We start from the raw sequence: 24,956 nt of genomic DNA on the forward strand, positions 1-24,956 counted from the left end.
CAAATTACCAACTGTTTTGTCATGATTAGACTCTTGCTTCATTCCTGCTGGATGAAGACTGACAGTTTAAACAGGTCATCAATACATGTTGTGGGAAATATAAGGAAGAGAGGAAAAAGAAAGAATTCTTTAGAAAAAGTATGTTTTGTGATCAGAAAAGGCTCATTGAGCTACTAAACGCCCTAAAAAAACCCAAGCAGCTTCTCAAGTCTTTAACAGTGATGTGTAAGCACAGAGAGACCCACAGGTCTAGCTTGTACGTGTGCCTCAGGCAGTAAGTGCTAACAAACTAAACTTAAAAGAGAAAACCCAATTCAGCCTAAACATCAGAAATCTAGCTGCTAAAAATAAAACATCCCAAATAAAATTAACTAATTAAAAGAAACGTAAACAGGTATTCCAAAACATATCATTCTGCATTAGCAGCCTCCAGGGAGAGAAGTTGTAATAACTCTGACACTTTTTTCTTTAACCAACAGATTTTTGTTGCTTTTCAGTGCACCGTAATACAGGTATGTGTGCACACAAGCACAGAAGAGTACTGTGGAATCATATCCTATATCCTTGAAGTTAAAAGGAACAGCTTGAGTTACATGCCTTTAACTATTCATATATGAAAATAGTAAAATTGTATATAGTTGTTTAAAGAAAGAACAGAGTACTAAAATGTACAGCTGTATCTTTATGTCTTCATTTAATATATAATCACGTCATTTACTGGAAATCCTGTATTTCAGGTTGAGCTAATTCCTCTTTGGAGTTAAAGCCCTGATTTTGTAAGTTTAACAAGATTTTTTACAACACAACAAAAAGCCTTACAAATGTCATCAGATTAAGCCTTAGGAGGATAGCTGCATGGATTAAAAGAAAGTCTGACACAAATTTTTGCTAAGAGCAAACTGATGTCTCAGCTGCCAGTGTTGATGCTTTAAGCGCTAACATTTTTTAACTATTTTAGCATTCATGAGAACATGTAAGAAGAGGGATAATGACAATTCAGAGTGTTAACTAATAAAAGGACAAGCTGTAACATAGAGATGTTATATTAATTAAAAGTAACAGGTTCGGAAAAACACACAGCATACTTTAATGGAGGGAATGTAATTTGCTTAATTTTTCTAAAAGAAGGGCCTAGTTATCATGTTAAAGCAAGTCTTCTTCATAGACCAGCGATGACAAAATTGCCACAATGGTTGGGCAGCTCATTGATTGCCAAGATTCATTATGAAATGATGTACAGAGTTTTAGCAATTCAAGAAACTGAAGTGATGGAAAAGATCAAATGTAAAACTGAATGAAATCTGCTCAACGCACAGAATCTAACATCCTAATTAGACAAGCAAAAGAGTCTGTTAATCCCTGCTGGAAAGATACAGTTCTGTATCTTTTTGATAGATACTTCTGCCAAATGTAAATGTGGCAGAAGAAAGCTTTCAGCTAGATTCTGAATGCATCACAAGAAAATAAACCTCAGACAGAATTGCCCTATTGTCAAAATGATGCTATGTCCGTTTTAATATTTACAGTGATGGCCAACACTGAAAACATATCTATATAAATAATATGTAGGACCTACATGTCTACAAAATTGGATATTGGGGGTTGTAATCATTGGGCAGGACACAGCCTCCCTTCTTGGCTTTCCTCTCTTAGAACGCATTAAACAGAAATATAAACAATTTATATAATGACAACTCAGAGAAGTATGTTAGTTTATTTTTTAAATGCTCACCTTTCATGATGAGGAGGCCCCAAGGCATTTAAAGGCATCAGCTTATGAAAACGAAGTCACTACTTTAAATATTTTAAACAAAAAGGAAAGCAGAAAATTGTAATTCTGTGGCATGACAAGAAGGACCACAGAAAAGAAATGCCACCTACTCCACTAGGACCTCTTATAAAGGACCAAGGCATGCACCAAACAGCTTTAGACAATGCTGTCAAGCAATTAGCACTGTATTTAAGGCACCTTTAGTAACAATCACTTTTAGAAAACCTAGGCCAAATTCTTTCAGTCAGTATCAGCAACTACTATAGCTAAATTTCCTAAAACTTTTCATTTTTAGCTTTTTTTTTTACCCAATTGTAAAAGCTTATTCATTAGTTTATCAGAGTAGATCATCGAGTAAAACCAAAAGAGGATGACTGTGTGTTCAAGGTAACTTAGTAAAATTCTTCATTTGAAAGTTGATTTGAACTGTGATAGCTTATAAAAGTAAGAAAAGATAAAATATGATCTTTACTGATATTCATGTTAGATATTGAATTTTTTTTAATAACTGAGCAATAATCCAATTCTTGTATGCAATTTTAATTCAGAGACCACTCCTATATAACTATCCTAACAAAGAATATTTGTAATTAATCTGAACTATTGATTTGACCAAGGTCAATACTGAAAATGTAGTATTTATATACACAGTCATTGGTTTTTGGTCTCTCAATGCTTTAGGAGAACAAGGGCCTTAAAGTTTTAAAACAGGTCATCCTGGCAGCTGGACATAACTAAAGCATGGAGCTATTCTCCCCAAGACTGTCACTGAGATCATTATACTGTATCTACTTTGTAACACTATGGAAATGCAGCAGGGTTGAAGAATCAGCTCTATAGTCTGATAAATATATTAAATGCACTGTAAATGGCAATCTTGCTGTTAGAAATTCCATGCCAATTTACCCTAACTGAATTAGTAAAGCTACAACAAACATTATGCACGCCTATCTCTGAAGGCTGACTGAAAACTTGACATTCCTGCCCACTTCTTACCCCCAAGATGCACAGAATTTTTCATTTTATGTAATAACACTAAAAAATAATTTTCAGTCTACAAAAATTAAAAAAAAAAAAAAAAATCCCAAACCAAACCCCAATACTGACTTAAAATACATTCATTTTGTTGAAGGATGTATTTTCAGATTTTTGATGAAACAGGCATTTTCTGTGTAAAGCAGTTACATTAAGGAGAAAAAAAATGAAACAGAAAAATTTTCTTGAATGCATTTAGAAAAGCATCCCAGTCACTTTGGTGGAATACAATCAATAAACTTTGGTAAAGAAGATGTTTGTAAACGAACTACATTTGTAAGGAATTTAATAAACGATCATGTAACGTCACAGATAGCAAGCTGGTCTTTTGCTATTTAATGGATTGCAGACCTTAATTATTAAGAATTTCATTTCCCCCCAGCTGTGATAAAAATGGCCACAGAAAGTATTCTGCTTCATTGCACCAAGGCACTTAACCACTTTAAGAACCTGACCAGAACAAAAATCTGTAACAAATATGCTTATACAAATAAACAAACACATGTAAACATTTGCAGAAGTCCTTTCCGTATGGACTGCATCTGCTTTAAAAAAAAAAAAAAAAAAAGAAGAAATTCTGCATGCAAACTTGTTTTTCCTGTTATACTTTCACATTCTAGTATTCCAGCAGGTTCCACAGCTAACAGAACCTTCAGACAACTTGCAACATCCCTCTATCACCCCCATCCCTTTCACAGTTACGCAAGGCTGTAGCTCCGCAGTGAGCCGAAGGAGATGACAACTTGGTTGTTCACATCTTTGAAAACCCCCTAAAGTAACTCAAAAGAACATATATATACAATTGCAGTTTGACCCATTATCTTCATAAAATGGTTTCTCCTCTGATTTCTGTATAAAACAGCTCACGACGACCGGGAGGTCAATGAGCCTATTCAATAATCTTCCACAGTAGCTTCTAATGTAAGTGATAATTGTGCAAACAGATATGTGTTTTTATATCACATTATTCATCCTAGACATAAAAAACTGCTCTGCAAACTGGCTTTTTAAAGTAAATAAGGAAGACTAATTATCCCTACGGAAACAAATCCCTGACACTTGTCATCAAGGAATCCCAACTGATTTCATTTCCAGCTATAACAAAGAACCAGAAACATATTTCCATGAGGCTAAACTTTGGAAACTTCCCATTTCCTATAATACTTCTGAAAAAAGAACAGGCTTTTGGAGAGAAAAACATAACAAAATGAATTTTACTGCTAAAACATTACTGTGTTAGGGGACAGAAAACACAAGTGCACTGGAATTGCCTCATTCAACTCCCAGTGACATCCCACTGCCAACCGTGGAGTGTGAACCAGGGGAAAAAAACCTCTCTGTAGGCTGCTGATCTGGGGAAGCTAGACTCCGAGCTTCATTCCCCTCAGCCAAGAAGCTGGTCCCTGAGCCCAGCATGAAGCATCCCTTTCCAGCATCCAGGAAATGTCAGAGCAAATGCTCTGTAATGGACCCATTTCGGGGTGGGGGGGGGGGGGGAGAAAGGAAAACCCTGCAGGACTTGTTGCCTGACATCCACATGAAACTGCTCCCCAACCACTCTCTGAAATGAAAACACACTGGGATTCCTCTCCCCGTCAGTCAAGGCAAATCTTTGAGATGAGGAAGCAACAGACAAGCCACGTACCACTTCGAATAGGAAGGCTGCGTGTCTTGGGATTCCTTGGGAACAAATGACTTTCGAGATTTAACAAGTTAAGCAGGTAACAGCATAACGTTCAAGGAATGCTCCTCTTTCTCTTGACTGTTGTGGGGATGGGGGTACAAAGTACTTCCTAAGCTCTGGCCTTAAATATATGTTAATATGTTAGACACATAAAATAGGTTGAAAGTAGTTTTTCAGTATACAGACATAGATGTCAAAATTATCACTACTGTATGTTGATCTCCTGAAAATACATAAGTTCGGAAAAAGCTGCTACTGTGCTTTGTTTTTTTCATAAAAATTAACACTTAAGACCTTGTAAACAGTAACTACAAAGTTCATTTTACCTCAAGCTGGAATAAATAATCTTTAAAATGGAAACTTTAATATTCTTCTTATTACAAAATACAAAGGGATTACAGAGAGCCAAGAGAGACCTCAACATTATTTTAGCTTCCCTGGTTTTCCCAGCGGGAGGACAGAGGCCGAAGCAAGAGCCAGCCGCTCCCCAGGCAAGAACGCCCCAGCCCTGCCGCTGAGCACCATCGCCCCTGTTACCACCATCAGCCGGGAATGTAAACTAGAATAGCCCCATCCCATTTGATTCATAAACAAATCCAAACCTTAGTTCTGACAACAAAAAGGATTTAGTTGTCTTACGGTATTTTCTCTTTTGCCTTTAAAGCTTTAACTTATTTTCAAATAAAGTTGTCTTGGGGAATTCTTGCCATCCCTCTCAGTGGGAAGATGACAACAGAATATACCAAGAAACTTTATTTTTCCCTTATTTATTATGTTGGCATAGAAACAAAGTTTATACTCTTTTAATTCAGCTTAAAACAAAATATCAGCTAATTTAAACTGAAACAATTTCCCAGTTTACAGAACAGTAGATGGCCACAAAAAAATAGCTATATCAGTTTAAGAAAAAATCAGCTTTTGATTAAGTTGGGGCAGCTTTTATATGCAGATAGACCTAAAACTCTACTCCCTACGTGGTAAGTTCAACCACCATTCAGTACCATTGTGCTAGAAGCGTTATATCAAATTTAACTCCTATTGCCAGTCCCTCATGAAAGATTACACATATTTAATCATTGTCTTTGTGGACAACAGAAATCAGTGTGATCTTGAACTATTCCAGATTTGCAATGAAGATCATGCATTGTATCATTATCTTTTCTATAAGACCGGGAAGTTTAAAACACATGAATTACATTATAAATGTAGTCACATTTTTTAGTGAAGTGGTTATAAACATTAGACAAACAGATCTGAGCTCATTTTCTGAAGACCTACACACAACTATCTTTACGCAGTACAACCACCAACAGTGCACACCGATTCACTTAATCATAATAGGTACCACCTTTTGAGGGCATCTGGAATTTAATGACTATTTATTTAGTTTGGTAACAAGACAACCAAATCACTTATCTTCTACTACAGGCACTAAGACAAACTCTAAGCACTTTTGACTGCAATACTAAATATCAGAATATGGCATTAAAATGGGGATATGAGTATTCTCCCAAATTAAAACCATAAGTAAAAAAAAAAAGCTAAGATACCAAGTCAACATTATCTCTCAATTATTTCTTGATTATGCTGTATATTATTCTAACGCGCAGTAGTCCTCAGAGATCAGAAAATGCTGTATTCTGAAGTGATGGCAGCATTTGCAGGCGATGGACCTGCTCCAGCAAAAAAAAGTTAGTTTCAGGACAATGAAGTCAACTTCGCAGAAGAGACCCACACTGCTACTAAAATACCTACAAGCTTTTGTTTCCTTAGGAAGCTCCTGACCTGCTGTTATTGGAGACCAGGGAAGTATTCAGGGGAATTATCACTACATGCATCTCCACAGTCTTTCCCAGGCTTCCACAGCTACTATCAGACACCAGACCGACCTGCTCTGATCGGATCCAATGCAGCCAGCCGTTCCTACATGTCTCATGGGAGCCAAGGACCAAACGCAAACAGAACACTCCTACCTCTTCAGGTTTTGCAATTGTTAGTATATCTTGCTACACACATTTTCTTGCAGTTTACGTCTTCTTGGCTAAATCTTTCAGTTCTGTGGACTGCTTCATCACACAGCTATATATGGCTATACTTTTTCTTTGTAGATGATGAAGGCTGTCTGAACATGTCTGTGAGACAACCTTCTCATTCACAGAATGTGAATTAAAATAATGTCTTCCAAGTGAACCAAGGCAAAAGGAAACATCTTTTTGCCCTATTATCATTTCACATTCTATATTTTGGGGAATGAACCTATTACTTACTTAAGTTACACAGTACCACTGTAAATTTAGCCTCTCTGTGCTTTTATCTGATAGCTTTTTTTATATCTGTGCATGAAAATAAGGCTAAAGCCACTTTCATAGGATCGGGTCCCAAAATTTTGTGTTATCAGCTTCGAGGAAAAAGACATAGAATGGATGCGACAGACCGAAAACATAATTATAATCGCATCTCTGTCCTTGGTGTCCTTTTTCACAAACATCAGTCCTGAATATCCTGAATGTGAGCAATATGACCAACCCAGAGATCAGCTCTATGCATACCACTGCAGCAATGCATACCACTGCAGTCTGCGGTACATAAAACTCAGATGTACCCTCAGACTTGAGATTACCCAGTCCTTGTGCAAGAACTTCTTTAGGGTAGCAACAGGGGAAATGTAGGGACTACATTTTTTTCTTGCATCAGTTTCCTGAGGAAGCCATAACTATTGTGAAAAGAGCAATTACACAGGTTTTATTAGGACCTGATTAGTTTCTCATGACAATATATTGGTTACTACGCAGTGAAAACTCCCTGAACATATGGGGTCAGGGAGCAAATAGGCTCACACTTCTTTGCTAAATATTAAAGTAAAACTACGCCATTAATTTCTCCTGTTTTAACTAAGCATTGTGCTAGGTTAGTACACAAAACAGCAATAGGCTACGGTAGGTGGAAGAGCTTACCTCCTCTGAACAAGCAGCTGGGCTACAGCTTCCCACAGAGCCAGTAGCACAGAAAGGGAAGCTTCTAGCTAACACTGACTAAATGAAGATGTTTCCAAAGATTATTGACTTTGCAGAAGGATTTCTGCTGCTACTTCCCCTTCTCTTAGCAGGGCACGATTTAGCACACATCAATTACAGATAAATATTTTCATTTGTAATTGTTATAGTTACAGCAAGTTTCCTAGGGCATGTCTTTATGGCAAATGGGAACATGGTGTAGAGATACCCAAACTGACTTTAAACAAGCTGGTGTGTGCACCTCTGTTAGTTTAATTGTATCAGCATGACTTATTTAACCTGCTCTTCAACAACAGCAAAACCAAAAAGCAAGCCTAGGCATCTTTACACTATGCCACAGGTTACAGTGAAGATGCAAAGTCTGTTTCTTATACTCACTACAAATCTGAAAAAGCAGACTGTGTGATAAGTCTCAAGGAAAAAAAAATTACGGTTACATAAGTAACCGGTCTCTTAATTCTAGCTATCTGTACAATGCTGCCAACATCCATACAGCATCAGATGTAGTGAACAAAAATTTGCCGTAACCTAGATAACCAAATGTTTCTACAATCAATCAAGACAACATATAAGCAGTAAAAGCTTTCAGTAACATAACAGAGCAGAAGACTGAGACATTCAAAGTACTATACCAAGACAGGGTGTTTCCATAATAATCCCACTCCATCTCTATCCACTGGGCTAGGCTCAAAGCCATCTGTATTGTTTTCTGAGTGAATGCAGCTTCCCCCTCTATCAATTAACTGTCACAGTAAGTCATGCTACCAGAACTGAAGACAACTATAATTTACTATCATTTTCCTAACGTGCAAGTTTACAAGTGAATGATGATCCTAAATGATTGAAAGGGTTTGTTTTACAAAAAGCAGGGAATGCATATTAGCTTAACAGATGACAAACTTGAGGCTTATGATGAGAAACTGCCATTGTCTTTTAATCACAGTCTTACAATAAATGGAAATTAGCAAGTTTGTCCTGTCCCATGGGTCCATTTCTAAGATTGTAATTAGCTCAGTGAAAACCCACATAAACTTGGATGGAAGAGAAGCTGCAACAGAGCGCTGGAAAGCCAGTCTGTATTCACAAAGCTAGACTACTAGTTGCAGTTGAAGCATCTCTCTACATATTCCTCTTATTTAGCACATCCAGTAACTCCCAAAATGTATATGCTACAGAAGATAGCTGCAAGCCATTTAGCTTTAATTATGACTTTAGATCATCAACCAATTCTTTCCCAGTAAGGCTGCATAGCCAAATTCAACATAATCCTAGCAATAACACGATCAATATTAGACCAAGTATAAATTGATGGAATACAATTAAATAACCCTCAAGGTCACCCGATAAATAAATGCACAACAAATAAATTAATCAAAAAGCACTACTTTGATGATACAACTGCTGATACATGAGTGCTATTCACTGCTGTGCAGCACAAGAGCAGAAGCTGTGGATTTGATTACAAAACAATACCAGAACATCTTCAATATACAAGTATCAGTAGCAGAGTGTCATGCTTGGCCCAGCGTGGCTGTAATGAGAAGTTGGATGTATTTAAAGGAGACAGACATCTAGAGGACAAACTAAAATTAGAAGCACATTCCTATGGGCAGTCCATGAGAATACTAACACTCTGGTGAAGCCACTAAAAAAAGAACTTCCAAATTTGGAAGGTGACTGGGAGGAGAGAGGTATCATTAAACCCCTATCTACTGGAAAAAATCCTGGATCAGCAGTTTTGTGGGAGTAAGAAAGTCTTCAGTGCAGAAATCTGCAAAAAAAAGACTGAACTGAGCAATTACAAGATATTTATCCATTGCCAGCGATGGAGGTTAGCGGTATTTGCAGGACAGAAGCATTCACTCTGTGCTAGGTTGCAGCACGTGAAAAGCCGAGAGACCAGTCCAGCTAGCATCCCTTGGTATGCCGTGGCTTTGACAGGTACTTCCAGGAGCAGAGCAACACAACAGCCTCCCGTCATGATGAAAGTGAATTTGTGACTTTAAAAGCAAACACTTGAAGGAGCGAGGAAATCCTAAAGGACACCTGAAACATTTGCTACAAGACAGGGAATGGTTAAGGGGACAGCTGTCAACCTGGAACTGATCGATTCTGTCCCCTCACCCTCGAGCGCAAGACTGGCACCAGCCACTGGCACACCGCTGCCACGCAGGGGGACAGTAAAGGGTAACATCCCAGCAGACCTACAGACACGCTAGGCTAAGCAGGCAGTCCTGAGTCCCGATGAGGACAGACCTGTGGCTGGGGGGGGGGGGAGTAGGGGAAGAAAAAAAAAGAAAGATTTTGCTGTGGTAAGTAGTTTGCAAGAGAACTCCTCTTAGGAAAACACAGATGTAGACAAGAAGCTCTTCAAAATCTAGAAGTTTTTGGTGACTTTTGTGAGATGTACTGGCCAGCAGTCTCCAGCAGGCAGCTGCAGTCATCACTAGTATCACCGCAGTTACACAATCTGAGCAAGGAAAGAAACCGTACTATGGTTTTTCCTCTCTCACGACTTTTCCGGAACACGACACAGGGTTAATTTGTACTGCCACTACTCACAAGGTGCATTTGCATAGACAGAGAACACACCCTAGGTCTATGTTGCTAAATAAAGAGCCATGGACTGATGTTCAGCCAGCCTCCCAGTGTCACAGCAGTACACAGTTTCACTGTGCTTTGTTCATTATCTTCTATGTGAAATTTCAAATTTTTAGTAAGTAACCAGATTTTCAATGTGCTGTTCTCAATATATTATAACCAAGATATTACAAAATCTCTTACTGAATGGGCATTCCATTGGTAGAGATGCAAAAGATGCATAAGAAATGCAAAAAGCAAGAGGAAAGCAGGATTTCTACACGACATGACAGTAGACAAATTCAGCCTATAAAATGTACTTCCAAATGCATGCCTTGCAACCAATTAAAAACTGCATTCCAAAAAGTCAGGCCCTGTTTACAGTTTTTAGTCCAATTACACTTTCATTAAGAATTTATGTCACAATATTTAAACATGAAAGCGGATGTATTTTTAAGAAAAGAACAAAAACATCCTAACAGGGATGCAGCTGTATTCAAGAAAATCCACTTTTCATTCCAGTACCCTGTTTCCTGATCAGCAGGAAAGATTTTAGAGAACGGCATACTGCGAATGCCTTGCTCCTTGCCCTAAACTATTTTCTTCTGCAGCATCTTGCCTGGGAAAGCATCCTAAGACCAGACTAATGCAATGCTCAGTTCTAAAATTATGAGCACGAAAACAGACCATACCCTGAATTACATCGTACCTTGTGTCTTTGAAATAACCTGTGGCATTAACTTTTTATTTCAGCCCAGTCTTAGTACTTAGGACAGCTTAGTTTGTTGCTAGCTATTATTTCTCTCAGGCGTTCTCCAGCAGACAGCCACCGTGATGCGCAGGGGTCTACAGGTGGCACATGAGGAGGGGCTGGGCCGGCTGTAAGAAGGGAAGGCTGCAACACATGTCGCTCCTGCCATCAGCTACCAGAGGAGAGGCTGTCAAGATGGCAGAGACAGCCTTCTCCAGGGTGCAAATGGCAAGACAAGAGGCAAGAGACACATGTTGGAGTATGGAAAATCCCAGTTAGGCATAAAGACGCTTTTATTTATTTATTTATTTTTGTTGACAGGAAGGTGGTCAAACACTGGAGTGGGGCCCAGAGTGGCTGTGCAACCTCCTTCCCTGGAGATTCTCCAAACTCAGCAGCACAGGCTCTGAGTAACCTAATTTTACTGGACATGGCTTGAGCAGGGGGTTGGGACTGGATAGCCTCCAGAGATCCCTTCCAACCAGCATGATTGCATGATTTATGATGGTGTTTTTCAGGTGGCAGGGTATGTAAGTAAAGCAAGATGTCTGGGCAGATGGGAGTAGCCCTGAGCATCGCCTCTCCTCATAAGCTTCCTGGGTTTGTATCGTCTTTGCAAGAGGAGCAAAGACATCCCTAAGCTCCCCAGCGAGATCCTGAAGTGCCACTCCCGATTTATGAACGCTTAAGTCAAAACATGATCCATGATCCAAAGTCAGGAGACCTTTCTTTCACCTCTTGCCACTCCTAGCTCCGATCTCCAGCCTTCCCCCGTTCCCTCACTCAAGTGCTTCCTCCTCCCCACCGGTGGGTCATGCCACCCTTCCTCCTTTCCCGCTCTCTGCCTCCACGTCTGAATTTATCCTTTTCTGCATGTCACAGGTAACTGAAGCTGAGACAGAAGAGAGGAGGGGTAAGGGTGGAACTGAGCTCCGAGGTGGTCCCAACAGCCAAACACTTTCTCCTCGGAGAGACCTTTTCCAGAAGCAGGCACGTACTGATTCCTCCAACCAGCCACCCTGCTGGTAAGGGAGACAGCCCACCCCCTCCTTGGGTTAGGATGCCAAACACTTCAAATGGGCAGATTTAGGCTGCTTGGGAAACAAATGGTGCCCAAATGATAATTCTCTGTTTTCTCTTGGGCAAAGGGAACAAGCCGAGACAAAAGTGTCCCACAGAGCAAGTTCAGCCCACAGCCACAAATGCCAAGGCTGGAGCTGGGTTTATAATGGAAACTACCCAACAACAATTTTACCACCCATACAGGAGCTGCACTAATTCCATCCAGACAGTGACACCCATCCACACTACGGAACATACTGTAAACATTTTTCAGTTTGGGTTTGGTCCCATATCCCCGCCACCTCAAATAAGAGGTTGACAATATTTTTTTCCAGCATTTGGGTATTGATCCAAGAACCAGTGCAGAATTCACTTATTAAATCATCAACATTGTCTGTACAAAGCAAAGGGAACAGAACATACAATATCCCCTAAAAATGCTCTAAAAATGTCTGTGCTAGCTTTACTGAAAGAAAAAGCTTACTTTAGCTTAAGTAGTAGAGATCTATGTTTTTGGAGGAAAGGGTCCAGAGGAAAATTACATATTTGTGGTTTAGCTGGGAGCCATGATGTCTATCCGTATGCATAACACGTGGTTGCAGATTCATAATAAACAAAGCTTTCAAACAAACAAACAAAAAAAGTAAGTTCTCAAAGATTCATCCTCTGTGTGCAAAAAGAGAGCAATTCATTTTAATCTAGCTTATTTATATGGTTCTTGAAGTCAGCAATGCAATTATGAAACTCTTCTTTCCAGAAAGCATATATAGAAAGTAAAACAGAACAAGAGATCAAAATATGAATGGGAAGTGTGGCAGCCATCCTAGTACTCATCCCCTGCAGCAGGTTTCTCAAGAGAGATGTTTAAATTCCACTTCCCGTTTCTGTGGATTACTCTACTTTACATTTAAAATGACTGGCTACACAAGCATAACTGACTTTATGGAAAGAAAGAATGTTTAGAAGAATCTGGACACACTATGAAAAGAATTTTCATGCATTTAAGTAAACGTACAAAACCAGCTATAAGAAGGCACGGAAAATCCTTCAAGGTCTGGTTCACACTTGATTTATACTTTATCATTACCTATTCTGGTGCAAATTATGCATATACTTTCTGAGGCAAAAAATGACTAAATTGGTGGCAAATCCTAGTGAAACCTCATTTCCTCGGTATATTATGGATGTTGCTACAGTTATCAGGGATATTACAACCAGCAATGCTTCACTTGAGCTAGAATAATCTTGTCCTCCATTAAAAGGAAAGAGAATTAACCTAGTGTGGCAAAGAGTAGTGTCACTGTCTATACTAAAAGACATTTTTATGCTCCACAGTAACCCAGAAGAGTAAAACCTAAAGATTCAATGCCACTTTTACCAGAAGAAAAGGATTATGCTGTAACCGAAACAGAGACAAAAGCCTTAACACTAATGAAGCTGCCTTCACACTCAGACAGACCACATTATCTGATGCTTAATATGTTACATGTTGAAAATGGCTGACACACTGATTAGCACTAAACAACTTACAGTATTTTAACTATGGTTTGGTTTTTTTTTATATTTCACTTGCTGTTAGGGCTGCCAACAGCTCTACAGAAAGCCCTTCCCCCACCAAATGCTTGCAACATCAGAAGTGAAAACTTTCAGTCTCTTTATGTTAGACATCAACCGTACATTCACAACAACTTCACCAATAAAAAAATCAAATGCATAGTAATAACAAAAACTGCTGAGAAGAGAAAGACTGCAGAAAAGCCAGTTGCAAGAAAAACCATGAGGCCCTCCTTGTGTGTTTTGCCTGGTTCAGTTTCATTACAGTACATTTAATTTTACAAATAGCTACTACAAAACCAGCTTCTGTATGCTGTTGTTGCACGTGACTATTCAGCTACACGCTGTAGCCGCAGCTGAATTTAAACACTGAATCTGTTATTTTATAATACTCATTAAATTGGCTTTTACATTAAGTATGAAATCAAGTTATATCACCAGTTTATTTGGTTTCTTGATGTTTTATTTTAATTCTCTCAAGGACTATGGTTCATCTTATTCATCATGGAAATTACAAATTTAATTAATTCAACAGAATGGATGAGATTTAAAATTGTTGAAATGATCAGCTCATCTAAGCAATAAAAATAATTAAAGTAAGTGAGATCCTCTGCATGGATCAGTCCCACAGATTTCTGGTTTCAGTGAGGTAAACAAAAGCTTTTGTGTGTGTGTGTGTGTATACATAAAAAACTATATATATAAATTTATATCCATAGATATAGTTAATATATTCCTGAGGACCATGTTTATTGAGCATAAATTTATACAGTTGAGGATTTGACTTTCACTGCATCAGGAAAGATGCACCAAACCTGAATGGGCCTGACTTTTATTCCATATTTGGTTTATATAGTAACTCAACTAATGCCAGCTGAGCTACTCCTGACCTTGCCACACTAAGTCAAATGAAATTCAGAAAGGATTTACTAAATCCACATTTGCTGTATATTTGTGTGAATTTATGTGAAGTCCCACGCACAAAGTTGGTGAATATAAAACATAAAGGACACATTGCCTTGCATAAAGGACAGAGAAAACCCACGTATCTTTAATTACCCTCTGTCCAAAAAGGACAAGACAATATGAAGTTTCTTATTTCTCCCCCACATGAAGGACTGAACAACTTCTATGCTCATGTTTTGCGTTACTGTGGGGAGAGATGAGAAAAGCCCAAAATGCAGGCTTTTCCTCCTTTACTTCAGGCAAAAGAGTACACTCCTGAATAAGTAAGCTGAACACAAGCACGAAGAGTTTCATGAGGAGCAGTGCCAAGTCTGGGTGCTATCAATTTCCTCAGCAATTCATGAGAAGTTCCCAGCTCAAAGTATGGAAACCAGAGCAGACTGCAGATAGACACCAACACATTCATGAAATCAATTTAGTGATTTGGCTTTTTTGCTGGTGTCCCAGACTGTCCTGCATCTAGCCTGCCTCTTGACCTGATACAAAGCTACCCTTCCTTGGAAAGATTCTGCTCCACATTCCCATATGCTGGTACAGCTACAGTTCTCCATAGAAGACAGACTTTTCTACCCTCCAAAGCACGGCAACTCCTGCTAGTCGGCAATGCCACAGCTCCACTCCAACCTAGGCTACGCAAGCGGATCTGCACACAGCTGGCTCAGGCCTATTAGAGCTGACATGGCACCGTTTCTGCTTGGCAGTCCTACTTACCTCTAAATATCCTGACTTACAAAGCCATTCAGGGACAACCTGTCCTGTTGCCAAAAGGACTTCATTTATCACCTGAAGGGCTGCCACATGTCAGTAAAATGTGCTGTGGCCTTTCGGGAAGGATGAAGATTCATCAGAGTCAGACTTGAGCCTGATGTAGTTGGCTAATGGATCCTGTCTGCTTGCCATATCTTGTACAGTGTCTATAAAGCAAAGGGAAGGAGGCGACAGCAGGCAGGGAACGATGTGCTGTAATGAAGCCAGACATGTTAGCGCTGCCATGTGAAAACAAGGAGATTCTGGTTATTTACATGATCCTACTGCACTGCACATACCATTCTGCTGTGTGTAGCTTTTGACAAGTTGGAATGTAAAGACAGCAAAAGCCATTACAGTAGCTACAGAGAGACACAGTGTAACACTGATTTAGAAAAATACTACCCAAACCCAGCACAAAACCTGCAAGAGCAAACTCAGCGTGGGAAAAATGCCACATTTTTACCAGGTTTGAATCAGCGGTTTTCCAGACTGGGTCAGGACTTGCATCATCAGGCTAATGCAGTTTTTATCATCTTTTGGGACCTTATAAACAAAAATTACCGAAGTGGGCTCTAAATCAACATCAAAAGTAATAATAAGATGGTGCAACAGTGTTATACCACCAAAAATATGTGCATTGCTACACTAGAAGTCACAGTGTTAAAATACAACTTTACCTAAAGTTAAAAGAGGACCAAGAAATCAAAGTTTACCAAAAGAAGATAAAGGCCAGAAAACGGGACAATGAAAGTGGATTTCTTGGTAAATTTTCTTTCCAAATTTCTAATTAAAAATTGGAAGCATTAGTACACGTAACAGCTGTAAAATTAATAGTTACACAAGATGACAAATCCTTCATGGGTATTTGTTCAGTAAAGGAGGTAAGCTTTTAACATAACTCGATATGTAATCTTACAAAGAAGAAGCACTAGGATCTCCAAACAGTAAGGCTTAACCTACATTTACATCTTTCATTTTAAACTCTATTATGTTAGCAAGCTGTAATAAGTAAAAAAGAAAACCTATACAGCACTGATGTTGTTACAGTCGTCTCATCATGGTAAGAACCTGAGAAATACAGCAATGCTGAAAATCAGACTAATGTACAAACTACTGCAGCCCAGCACAAACTGCTGGAGCTCTGTTACTAAAGGAACTTGAGCTATGTTTGCCTAGAAATTTCCTACCACAATGTAACAGAAGCAGCAGGCCAGTTTACTCAAGAAATGCTGGAAAAAGACAAAATACCAGTATTGCCAAAGACTGATCAGGAAGAAAGGACTCCGAGCCCCCACGAAGTTTTTTCTCAAGGCCTCAAAGTTCAGCTAATGGATTTTGCATCATTTTAATTCTCACACAAAATTCAGTGGGGCTCGCTTTCTACTGCGATTACTTTGATACAAAGAACTGAGGTGAGAAGAGGCAGAAGTCACAACATAAGCAATGAGTATTGCTAAGGAATAAGTTGTAGGTGAAAAGGATGAGGAAATCCTGTATTTTTTAAACAAACCTTCATATATACGTTACTTAAGTGGAAAATGGAGATTTGAAAAAGGAGAACAGGAAATACTCTTTCTAATCCACTTTCCCTTTAAGCTTTTTTCCTACACCATTCATTAGGCATCATGACTACATAGCTGGATAGAGAAGAAGAGATCATGGATTTCTTCAAATTAAAAAATGAATAAAATAAAGAGATGATGAAAAACTAACTGAATTAGTTATATGCAAAGCAGTGTCTGGACAGCTTTCAGAGATATCCTGGAGCTATACTTGTATGTGAAGTGAAAACAAGTCTTCAGGGAAGACTTCTGTGACACTTCTGTGTTGGATATAAATGTAACCAGTAAGGACTGTCCAGCTTCCTAAGCACTACAGAAGCAGAATCATTACCTTTCAGTCTTTCTTCAACAATACTCAGCTTTCCAAAAATAATGGCCTGTGCACAGTTCTGAATACCAGGACTATATACATCTTCAGTAATAGACGGTTCTTAGCATAAAGCTTAAAAAAACCCAATCCACACTTCGAGTCAGAAAACAGCATACCACTAAGTTATTCTCCTAATTTTACTGCCAAAAAACTAACACCTGTGTTTAACTTCATCACCATAGTCATGTTTCTTTTTGCCTTTTGTTTGACAAATAACATTTTCTGGTTATCTTGGTAGACCTCCTCAAATCACCCCCTTTACCTAGATCATACTTATTGACATGTGGATGTCAAAGCTCAGCACAGTACTCTAGAATTGACTTCTGTGGGCAGATACAAAATAAATACTATTTTCCTCTTTCTGATTGTTACTTCCATGCATCAGAGAATGGTACTGCCCCTGGGTGTTACAGCATGCCGATGAGATTTGTGTTCAAGTAGTTATTTCCTGTCATCACAGGCTTTTCAAAGTCATTCTTTTCCAAGATGCAGGCACTCCTCTTAACACTGACATACATTTTTTGTTCTTAGATATGTAGGCTCACATCTATTGGCTGTAAGGCTCCTTAGTCCCACCATATCAAACTGATACCACTTCAATTTCTTATTTTAAATCTGTTGATAAAAATATTGAATGAGACTTCTTTAGAACTCCGCCACAGATAATCCCATCATATGAGAACTACCATCTTACATTTTTATCGTGGTTATCTGTTTTCTTAATATCCCTAATAAGGAATATGCTGATTTTCCATAATAAAAAAATTAGCACATAACACAGCGGTAGAACGAATGCCTTACAGAAGGCAGTTTACACTAGTACCTACATTCATGACTTCATTAAAAGGGTATCAAATGCAACTGGCAAGATCTGTTTCTTAAAAAAAAAAAAAAAAAAAAAAAAATTGCTGCATCTAAAAAGCATTTTTCAAATGACCGTATGCTTCTATAGGCTTAGCTATGCATAAATACATGTATCCCTATCAAGCAACACAACATCTGTATATCAAAATGAATTATCAGGGATTTCTTCAATTTGTAAGGATTTGGAAGTGCCAGATAGCTGGATTTTGATTTAGTTAGCTTCCCTTCCTGACACATGTCTAGTGAGAATAATCATCAGCGATTTAGATTTTCATACATGAATTCAGAACTTGGTATCTTACCCTAGTACAAAATCATTCTTTCAGTAGAAATGCCTAATAAGAATTAAGCTCCCTCAGTACACACTTAAAATACTTTATTTGTGAATGTTTGGTAGGTACGTTGATTCCTGAAATAATATTCCGATGTCATAAATACTTCCAAAAAGGCAACAGGAAATCTTTGTTTCCTCTCAGTTTTTTTTTTGTTTAACATTTTACATTGACTACCTGGGGAGATTCAAATCAAAAACTGAAATGAAAGCATTTTCATGTGTGTCACTGTAATTTCCAAATTTCAGTTTTATCCTTTTGAAAGAAAGCATTCTGATTTAGCTTTCAATTTTCTCCCCATATGCTGTGCTTTTCCAAATCTTTTGTTCAAATTCTACATTTAAAACAAAATTAAAACACTCATGTCCCATTTTAGGACTCCTCTCTCAATACCAGAGGAACTTCTGAAGTTTAGTGTATATGAATATACACTAAAATCAAAAGCCTTTTTTAAATGTCATCCTAAGATTTCCTAACTGCATAATGGCCCCCATTTAATAAAACCACCATCAAATCAAGATATGAAATGGATATAAAAATAGTATTGTTGGGAAGCTAAAAATAGGTATGTCGATTGTTAAGAAGTTTAGTCCTGAATTCTTTCTTATCCTGCTGAAATAACTAAATACTAAATATTTTTCTAGTTAGGTACTAATTGGTCACCTACCTTGGAAATACAAAACCAGCAATCTGTAGAAGTTTTCAATAATTCTCTATTTTCTCTGGAAAGATAATGGGAAAATATTTCCAGTGGTTTAGAATTTTTTTTAAACTCTGTTTCTCTAAAGAAGAAAGAACTTGCTCATGTGAAAACTACAATGTGTTTACTCACAGGCTGAAATCTAAAAATGTGATTCACCACAGCTGTGTTGCTTTACTCTGACTGGAGAGGAAGTATGAAAAAGGTGACTAAAAAGGTTTTTTCACCCTAAAGTATCTGCTACAGTCTTAAGACTTGAAAGATAATTAACCGAAGAGACCATACAACACTCTAAAACTGAGTACTATTACATATGTATTATTTTAGAAATAGAGTTAACCTGAAACTGACACCTTTACACTAAGTCACTTCTAGAAGGGATATTTAATCAATCTAACTAGGAAGAATAAGGAAGAATAAACCTGAAAGAAAAGTGAAAGGATTACTGAATTCTAACTTCAGAAATCTGCTATCCTGCGACAAATCTGTAATTCAAAAAGACAGGTAAAAAACGCTACATTGGAGGAAAATAAAGCAAGCCACTGAGATCATCTTTAGAAACTGCCCAATCAATTAAACTACATCTCTGCTTTCCTATAGAGATCACATTTGAAAATTTTTTACAATTTTTTCTTAATTTTCTTAAATTATACATGCTTATTGTTAACATGACAAGTTCCTTTTCAAAAAATCTTTTCTTTTCTGGGCTATCAGAAATTATTCCATGGCAGTAAATTCAGGAGAAAATATAGATGAAGAGAAAAGCATGAATTTTATATTCATGGACTTGCTAATATTTTTAAACATGCATACTCTTTGTCATACACATAGTGCAAGTATGTTTACAAGGGTTAATCTTTATTATTTTGAGACATATAAAACACACTATAATCTCTGCTGTTACAGCTGAGTTACCTTACTCTGGTATACTTCCTTTTTCGCTATTAGTGCTTTCTAGTGTGATGTAGTATTATTACCCACTAAAGATGACTTTTTTAAAAAGGAGATGTGTTAGTGACCCAAGAATAAGAGATTCAGTTGGATACCGGCAGCATGCACCTAGAATGATTTTTAGGGTTGACATTTAGCTGGCTGAGGGCATGACTGCCGGAGAAGGGGTGAGAGCAAACCACTGCCAGGGCTGGGCTGCAGCCCAGCAGCCTCCAGTGGGCAGCCCCAGGGCGAAGGAGAGGGTAGGCACCCGGCCGAGGCAGGGACTGGACGGCCAGCTCAGCATGCAAACATGAACCTCTTCAGCCCAGTAGCTTACGTGACAGACTTCAGAGGCTTGAAATTATTACTTTCGAAAAGAGTTACCTTTCTAAGTTTACAAAAAAGGTTTCTCAATTTCAGACCACATTTATGATCTTCCTCCAAGAGAGAAACCAGATACAAAGTGGCCTTCACTCAAGCAGTTATGCAAACAAGGAACTATTGTAACCACACTAATTGGAAGAGGTTTTTTTCAGGCAGATACACCGGCAGGGCTGGCAGAACAGCTGACAGTAGAAACGGAATGACGATGACATAATATAACACCTGCTGCCAAACCCTGGCATGTTAATTCCGAGTCATGAAAATCTTCTCTTAGACAGACCTAGAACATGGCATCTTTTCTGAAACAGGAGTAGAAGAATTTGTCTATAATCCTTTGACCGAGTTGTGCACCTTGGTGCAGGTAATGATGCATGGAACTTGTGCTGACTTACAGAACCCTACCTGCCTGTCACTAAAGCTGTCATCTCCTGTTTGCATTTCAAGTCATATGTTCACAAATATAAACATTGTATATGGAATAGCTGGCCTGCTACAGAGGATCTGGACTACATCCTAATATTGGTCCAAGCTACTCAACAAACTGAAGACATGCAATCGCATGAAACCAATCTAGGCATTTGTTTCAACTGAGTTCTTCCGTGCACTTCGGCTCTTCATCAGTTTATTATTGTTTTTTATTCATCTTCCCTGGCTTGTTCAAACTCACAAATATACTCTAGTTACAGCAAGGCACAGGCAAATGACTCTAGAGTCAGACCAGCACCATATGTGTAACCACTGCTCTCCATAACTGCAGAAGAGCTGCACCTCCTCCCTGCAACAAGCGTGTCTTGCATCACTTTACAACGCAAAAATTTTGGCTCGGATAAAATAACGCAGATAACACTACTCTTTAACCAAATTTGCATGTGAAACCTCTAAGCTTTTGAGACTGCATAAGAGAGCTTTTTCAGAGATTCGACATTTCATTTTGAACTGCGGTATATTTGTTTTCAATTTATGATTATTATTAAAAGGAAGGAGCTGGTTCTTTCCCAGGCATGAAACAATTCTATTAGTCTAAAAATGTCACAAAGACCAATATTTGTTAGTTAAAAATGAAAAGGAGAAAAATGAACTACATGGGGGTAGAGGAACAAGACGGACAGGAAAATCCCACCCTTCCGCGAAGTCTTGGGTACAGCGAATACTCTTATGAGACCGACCCTTGGCATATAATTCAGTGTCTGAAAAACCTAGATGCAACTCCTTAAAGATCAAGCTACTTATCTGTTTCTACTGTTTCTAAAGCAAGGAAACGGACCCCCCCCCCCCCCCAAGTATCTTTTTTTTTTTTTTTGCTTTCCATGAACGCTTGAGTAGAAAACATACAGTTCTGGAAATAAAAGGAGTAGATCTTTCTGCATCTACGTATCTTTTCTACAGAAGAACAGACTCTCAAACACAAAATAAAACAGGATAAAATAAGCACCTCAGTAAAAAGAACACTAACTATCGACATTGGTCTGTGTCATTTTGCAACATATGCTGTTAGATGAAATCCTGCAGGTCTCAAAAAGTCATGAGCAGTACTGGAAATAACTCCTCCTACAGACTGCTCAAAAAAACCCCAAACACCTGGCATAGATAGCTCATTGATGGCAGAGCAATAGCTCAAAGAAGATGAGAGCAGTACATGTTGCTTTAGGTGATCTATTGGGATATTATACCCCAGAGCAGAATTAGAAAGGAGCACCACATTATAAAGAATTAGTCTTGTGGGGAGATATTTCCACTTGACTTCTCTGAGCTGGTATTTGTATTTGTTATTTGGTATTTTCCCCTCAGTTTTCTAAACTGATATCTACTGTATAAAGCACTTAAATATTCCTACCAATATTGGGATGCTTCAAGAGGCGACAGATTCTAGCTTCTCTTTCCAGTTTCTGGTGATCTGCAACAAAGGAAAGCAGAACAGTTGCTTTTAGTATGAAAATTAACACAGTTCAGTGTATTTGCTTTACAGAAGCAAAATAATACATCATCTGATGTTATCTTTGAAAAATACCTCCTTTATTTAGATCCATTAAGATTTTAGATTCAAACTGTTTATAATATTGAATTAGGCTACTGCATCCAAGCACTTCTTTGATGGACTACCACAGGCAGTTCCATTAGAAAAATCAAGCTGCCGATTTATTGGGGAGAACAGGAAATATTTATGCCATGACCTGTAATTATCAGGCAATAAACCACATTACAACATTAATCAAAATATGGACAACCTGAACCTCTAGCATTGCCTTAAATCCTACCTGTTAACTGCTTTAATGATACCTAGCGCACCAGGTACACAATTTGACACATGACAGCCACCCCGACAGAGTGCCAGCACTCCTGCCACCACGCACTCCCACCGCAATATGATGCTACAGGAACTTCCGATAACTAATGACCAGCAGTTATTATTTTCCCAGCCGGGCTAATCTCCTTCTCAGGCTGATTATTCATTAACCTGAGGATACCCTGAACATGCAGGTCCAGGTGTACCATCTGTTGGCTCCTCCTCTCCTGACCATTTGATTTTTTTTAACCTTCGGGTAGAGCAGCAGGCTGTAGGTCTGAACTTCTACACCACTGAGCCCTAATGACACGTCTGGAGATAAAATACTACTACCCGCGTCAAGCTCCATTTTACTTAAGCTGGTTTTTTTACATAGCACACTTCTATAATATTTGCTCCAAACACTACCATTTATAGTACTACTTCTGCTGCATTTTGGTTAACGTTAAGTAATACAGTACTTGTTTTATAGAATACATATGAGAGTGTTGAGGGGTGCATAAATTATTTATACTGGAAATACCTGAAGATCTTCAGGTATGCTAAAACGTCCAGTGTCAGGCAGTATCCCACAGACACACACACACAGAGGTAATTCAGGCAATAAAATACATAATTTGGAGATAATAAAAACAGCCAGCTACTGCCTACTGTAATCCTGTAATTCCAACAGTCTTCTAGTGCATTTATCCTCGTTTTCTGCAGCATAATTTCTATGGCTGCTAAGAACACTAAGCTTTTGTCAAGAGGCAGAAAAGCAGCACAGATTCAATTTTATAATATTAGCTAAAGATAATTTTTCAAGATTAGAAGAGAAATAAACTGTAAAATGTTCTTAGAGATGAGGCTCTTTTGCTATTATTTTAACTAGCTCCAATTTGATATCCAAGGATATTATAATAACCAATCCCTCTTAGGGACTCAAACTTCAAACGTCAAACAAGTAATTAGGGTTGTGCTATCTCTGCAATCCTAATTAACCACATTATGTTTGAGAACACTCCTAACAAGTGAAAGGGGAAATTCTTAACTGTCCTTCCACCCCATAAAAACAGTAGTCCGCACAGTAAGTTTTGAGTTGAATAACCAGCATTTACAGAATACAAAAAGTTTAATCTACAGAAGAGTATTAGGCATCAAAATACTACAGCAAGAATGAAGAAGTTACCTGTTTTTTGTAATGTAACTCTTACAGATCTATTATGGTATCTGTTCTCTCTCGTAATACCATCAGTGTAATTAGGTTATCTTTCCACGTCACTAAATCATAGTCCCTCTGATACCAGTTTGACATCAGAGTCTACTGGACAAGAGTCAGAATAGGGTTGAAGAAAAAACACACTGTAAAAGCCTTCCTCTTCGGTGCTCGACTCCACAGATTGCCTCAGCACTCCTCCTTTCACCTTTCTCTTCTCTGAGGAGTCCTAATGTTCCCTGTTCAAGCTGACCACAATCCAGAAGCTTCTCCTTCCTAAATCAGCCAAAGGGCAACAGGAAGATTTGCAGTCACATTTAATCAACAGGCAGTGACCAGGCTCTGTGGAAAATGCACTTCCAGCTCTACTCTTTCCAATCAAGCATTGGGTGCTACTCCTTTTAGAGATTTAAACTAAACATAGATCACCACAGTCACCCTCAAAGTGGGAAAACTAAATTCTACACAGATGGCTGTGCCAGCATAAGGGAGACGGGGTGGCACAGTGCGACAGCGAGGATGGCCAGCTGCCTCTGCTGCTGCCAAGAAATTCTGTCTAATGAAACCGCAACTTTACTTCCCTGAAGATAGCTCTGGCTTCAGCCTGCCCACTGTGGAGGTGCTCTACATGTGGCTCCTTAAACAGGACAGAGAGACCCTCTGAATGAGTGAGGTGAGAGCAGTAGGTGCAGATGGGAGCAGTGGGTGTGTAAGGGCAGGCGGCGGTGATCCCGAGTGTTCGAGTGTTCACGTTGGTCCAGGAAGACATGGCCTCCCTGCTGTGAGGATTGCTTCACGTGGAAAGCATCAACAGCCCCTGCGTAAAACACGAACTGTGGTGGGAGTGATGACCACAACCTAGGCATCTTCCCACCAGGTTGGCAGCTCAAGTCACAAAATTACTTATATATCCTGCTTGTTCCAGTAGCCATTACCATTAAGGATTGAACTGGGATCTTGAGCGCTGTTTCTCCTGCCACTGACTGTGTTCATTACCAGTGAGTCAGCTTCGGCAGCCTGTTTGCACAATGCACTGAACAATCGGCTCCTGATTGCACACACAACCTCCTAAGTGTGACAATAATATGAATAAAATGACAGAGAGTAACAATTCCAATCCTTTGGGATACTTCAGTGCTTATAAAAGCAATGATGGCTAAAGGAA

At 38.7% G+C, this 24,956-nt stretch overlaps 1 protein-coding gene across 31 annotated transcripts in view; it reads right to left on the reverse strand.

Annotated features, from left to right (window-relative positions):
- The window catches only part of CAMK2D (calcium/calmodulin dependent protein kinase II delta), a 165,784-nt gene that overhangs the window by 77,691 nt on the left and 63,137 nt on the right, over positions 1–24,956 (reverse strand). For all 31 annotated transcript variants that reach the window (XM_052813784.1, XM_052813637.1, XM_052813630.1 and 28 more), the window contains exon 4: positions 22,147–22,206. In XM_052813784.1, coding sequence (XP_052669744.1) covers positions 22,147–22,206 — 60 coding nt within the window. The remainder of the gene's footprint in view (positions 1–22,146; positions 22,207–24,956) is intronic.

The sequence above is a fragment of the Harpia harpyja genome, chromosome 2 (assembly GCF_026419915.1).
Source record: "Harpia harpyja isolate bHarHar1 chromosome 2, bHarHar1 primary haplotype, whole genome shotgun sequence".
Classification (NCBI taxonomy): Eukaryota; Metazoa; Chordata; class Aves; order Accipitriformes; family Accipitridae; genus Harpia; species Harpia harpyja.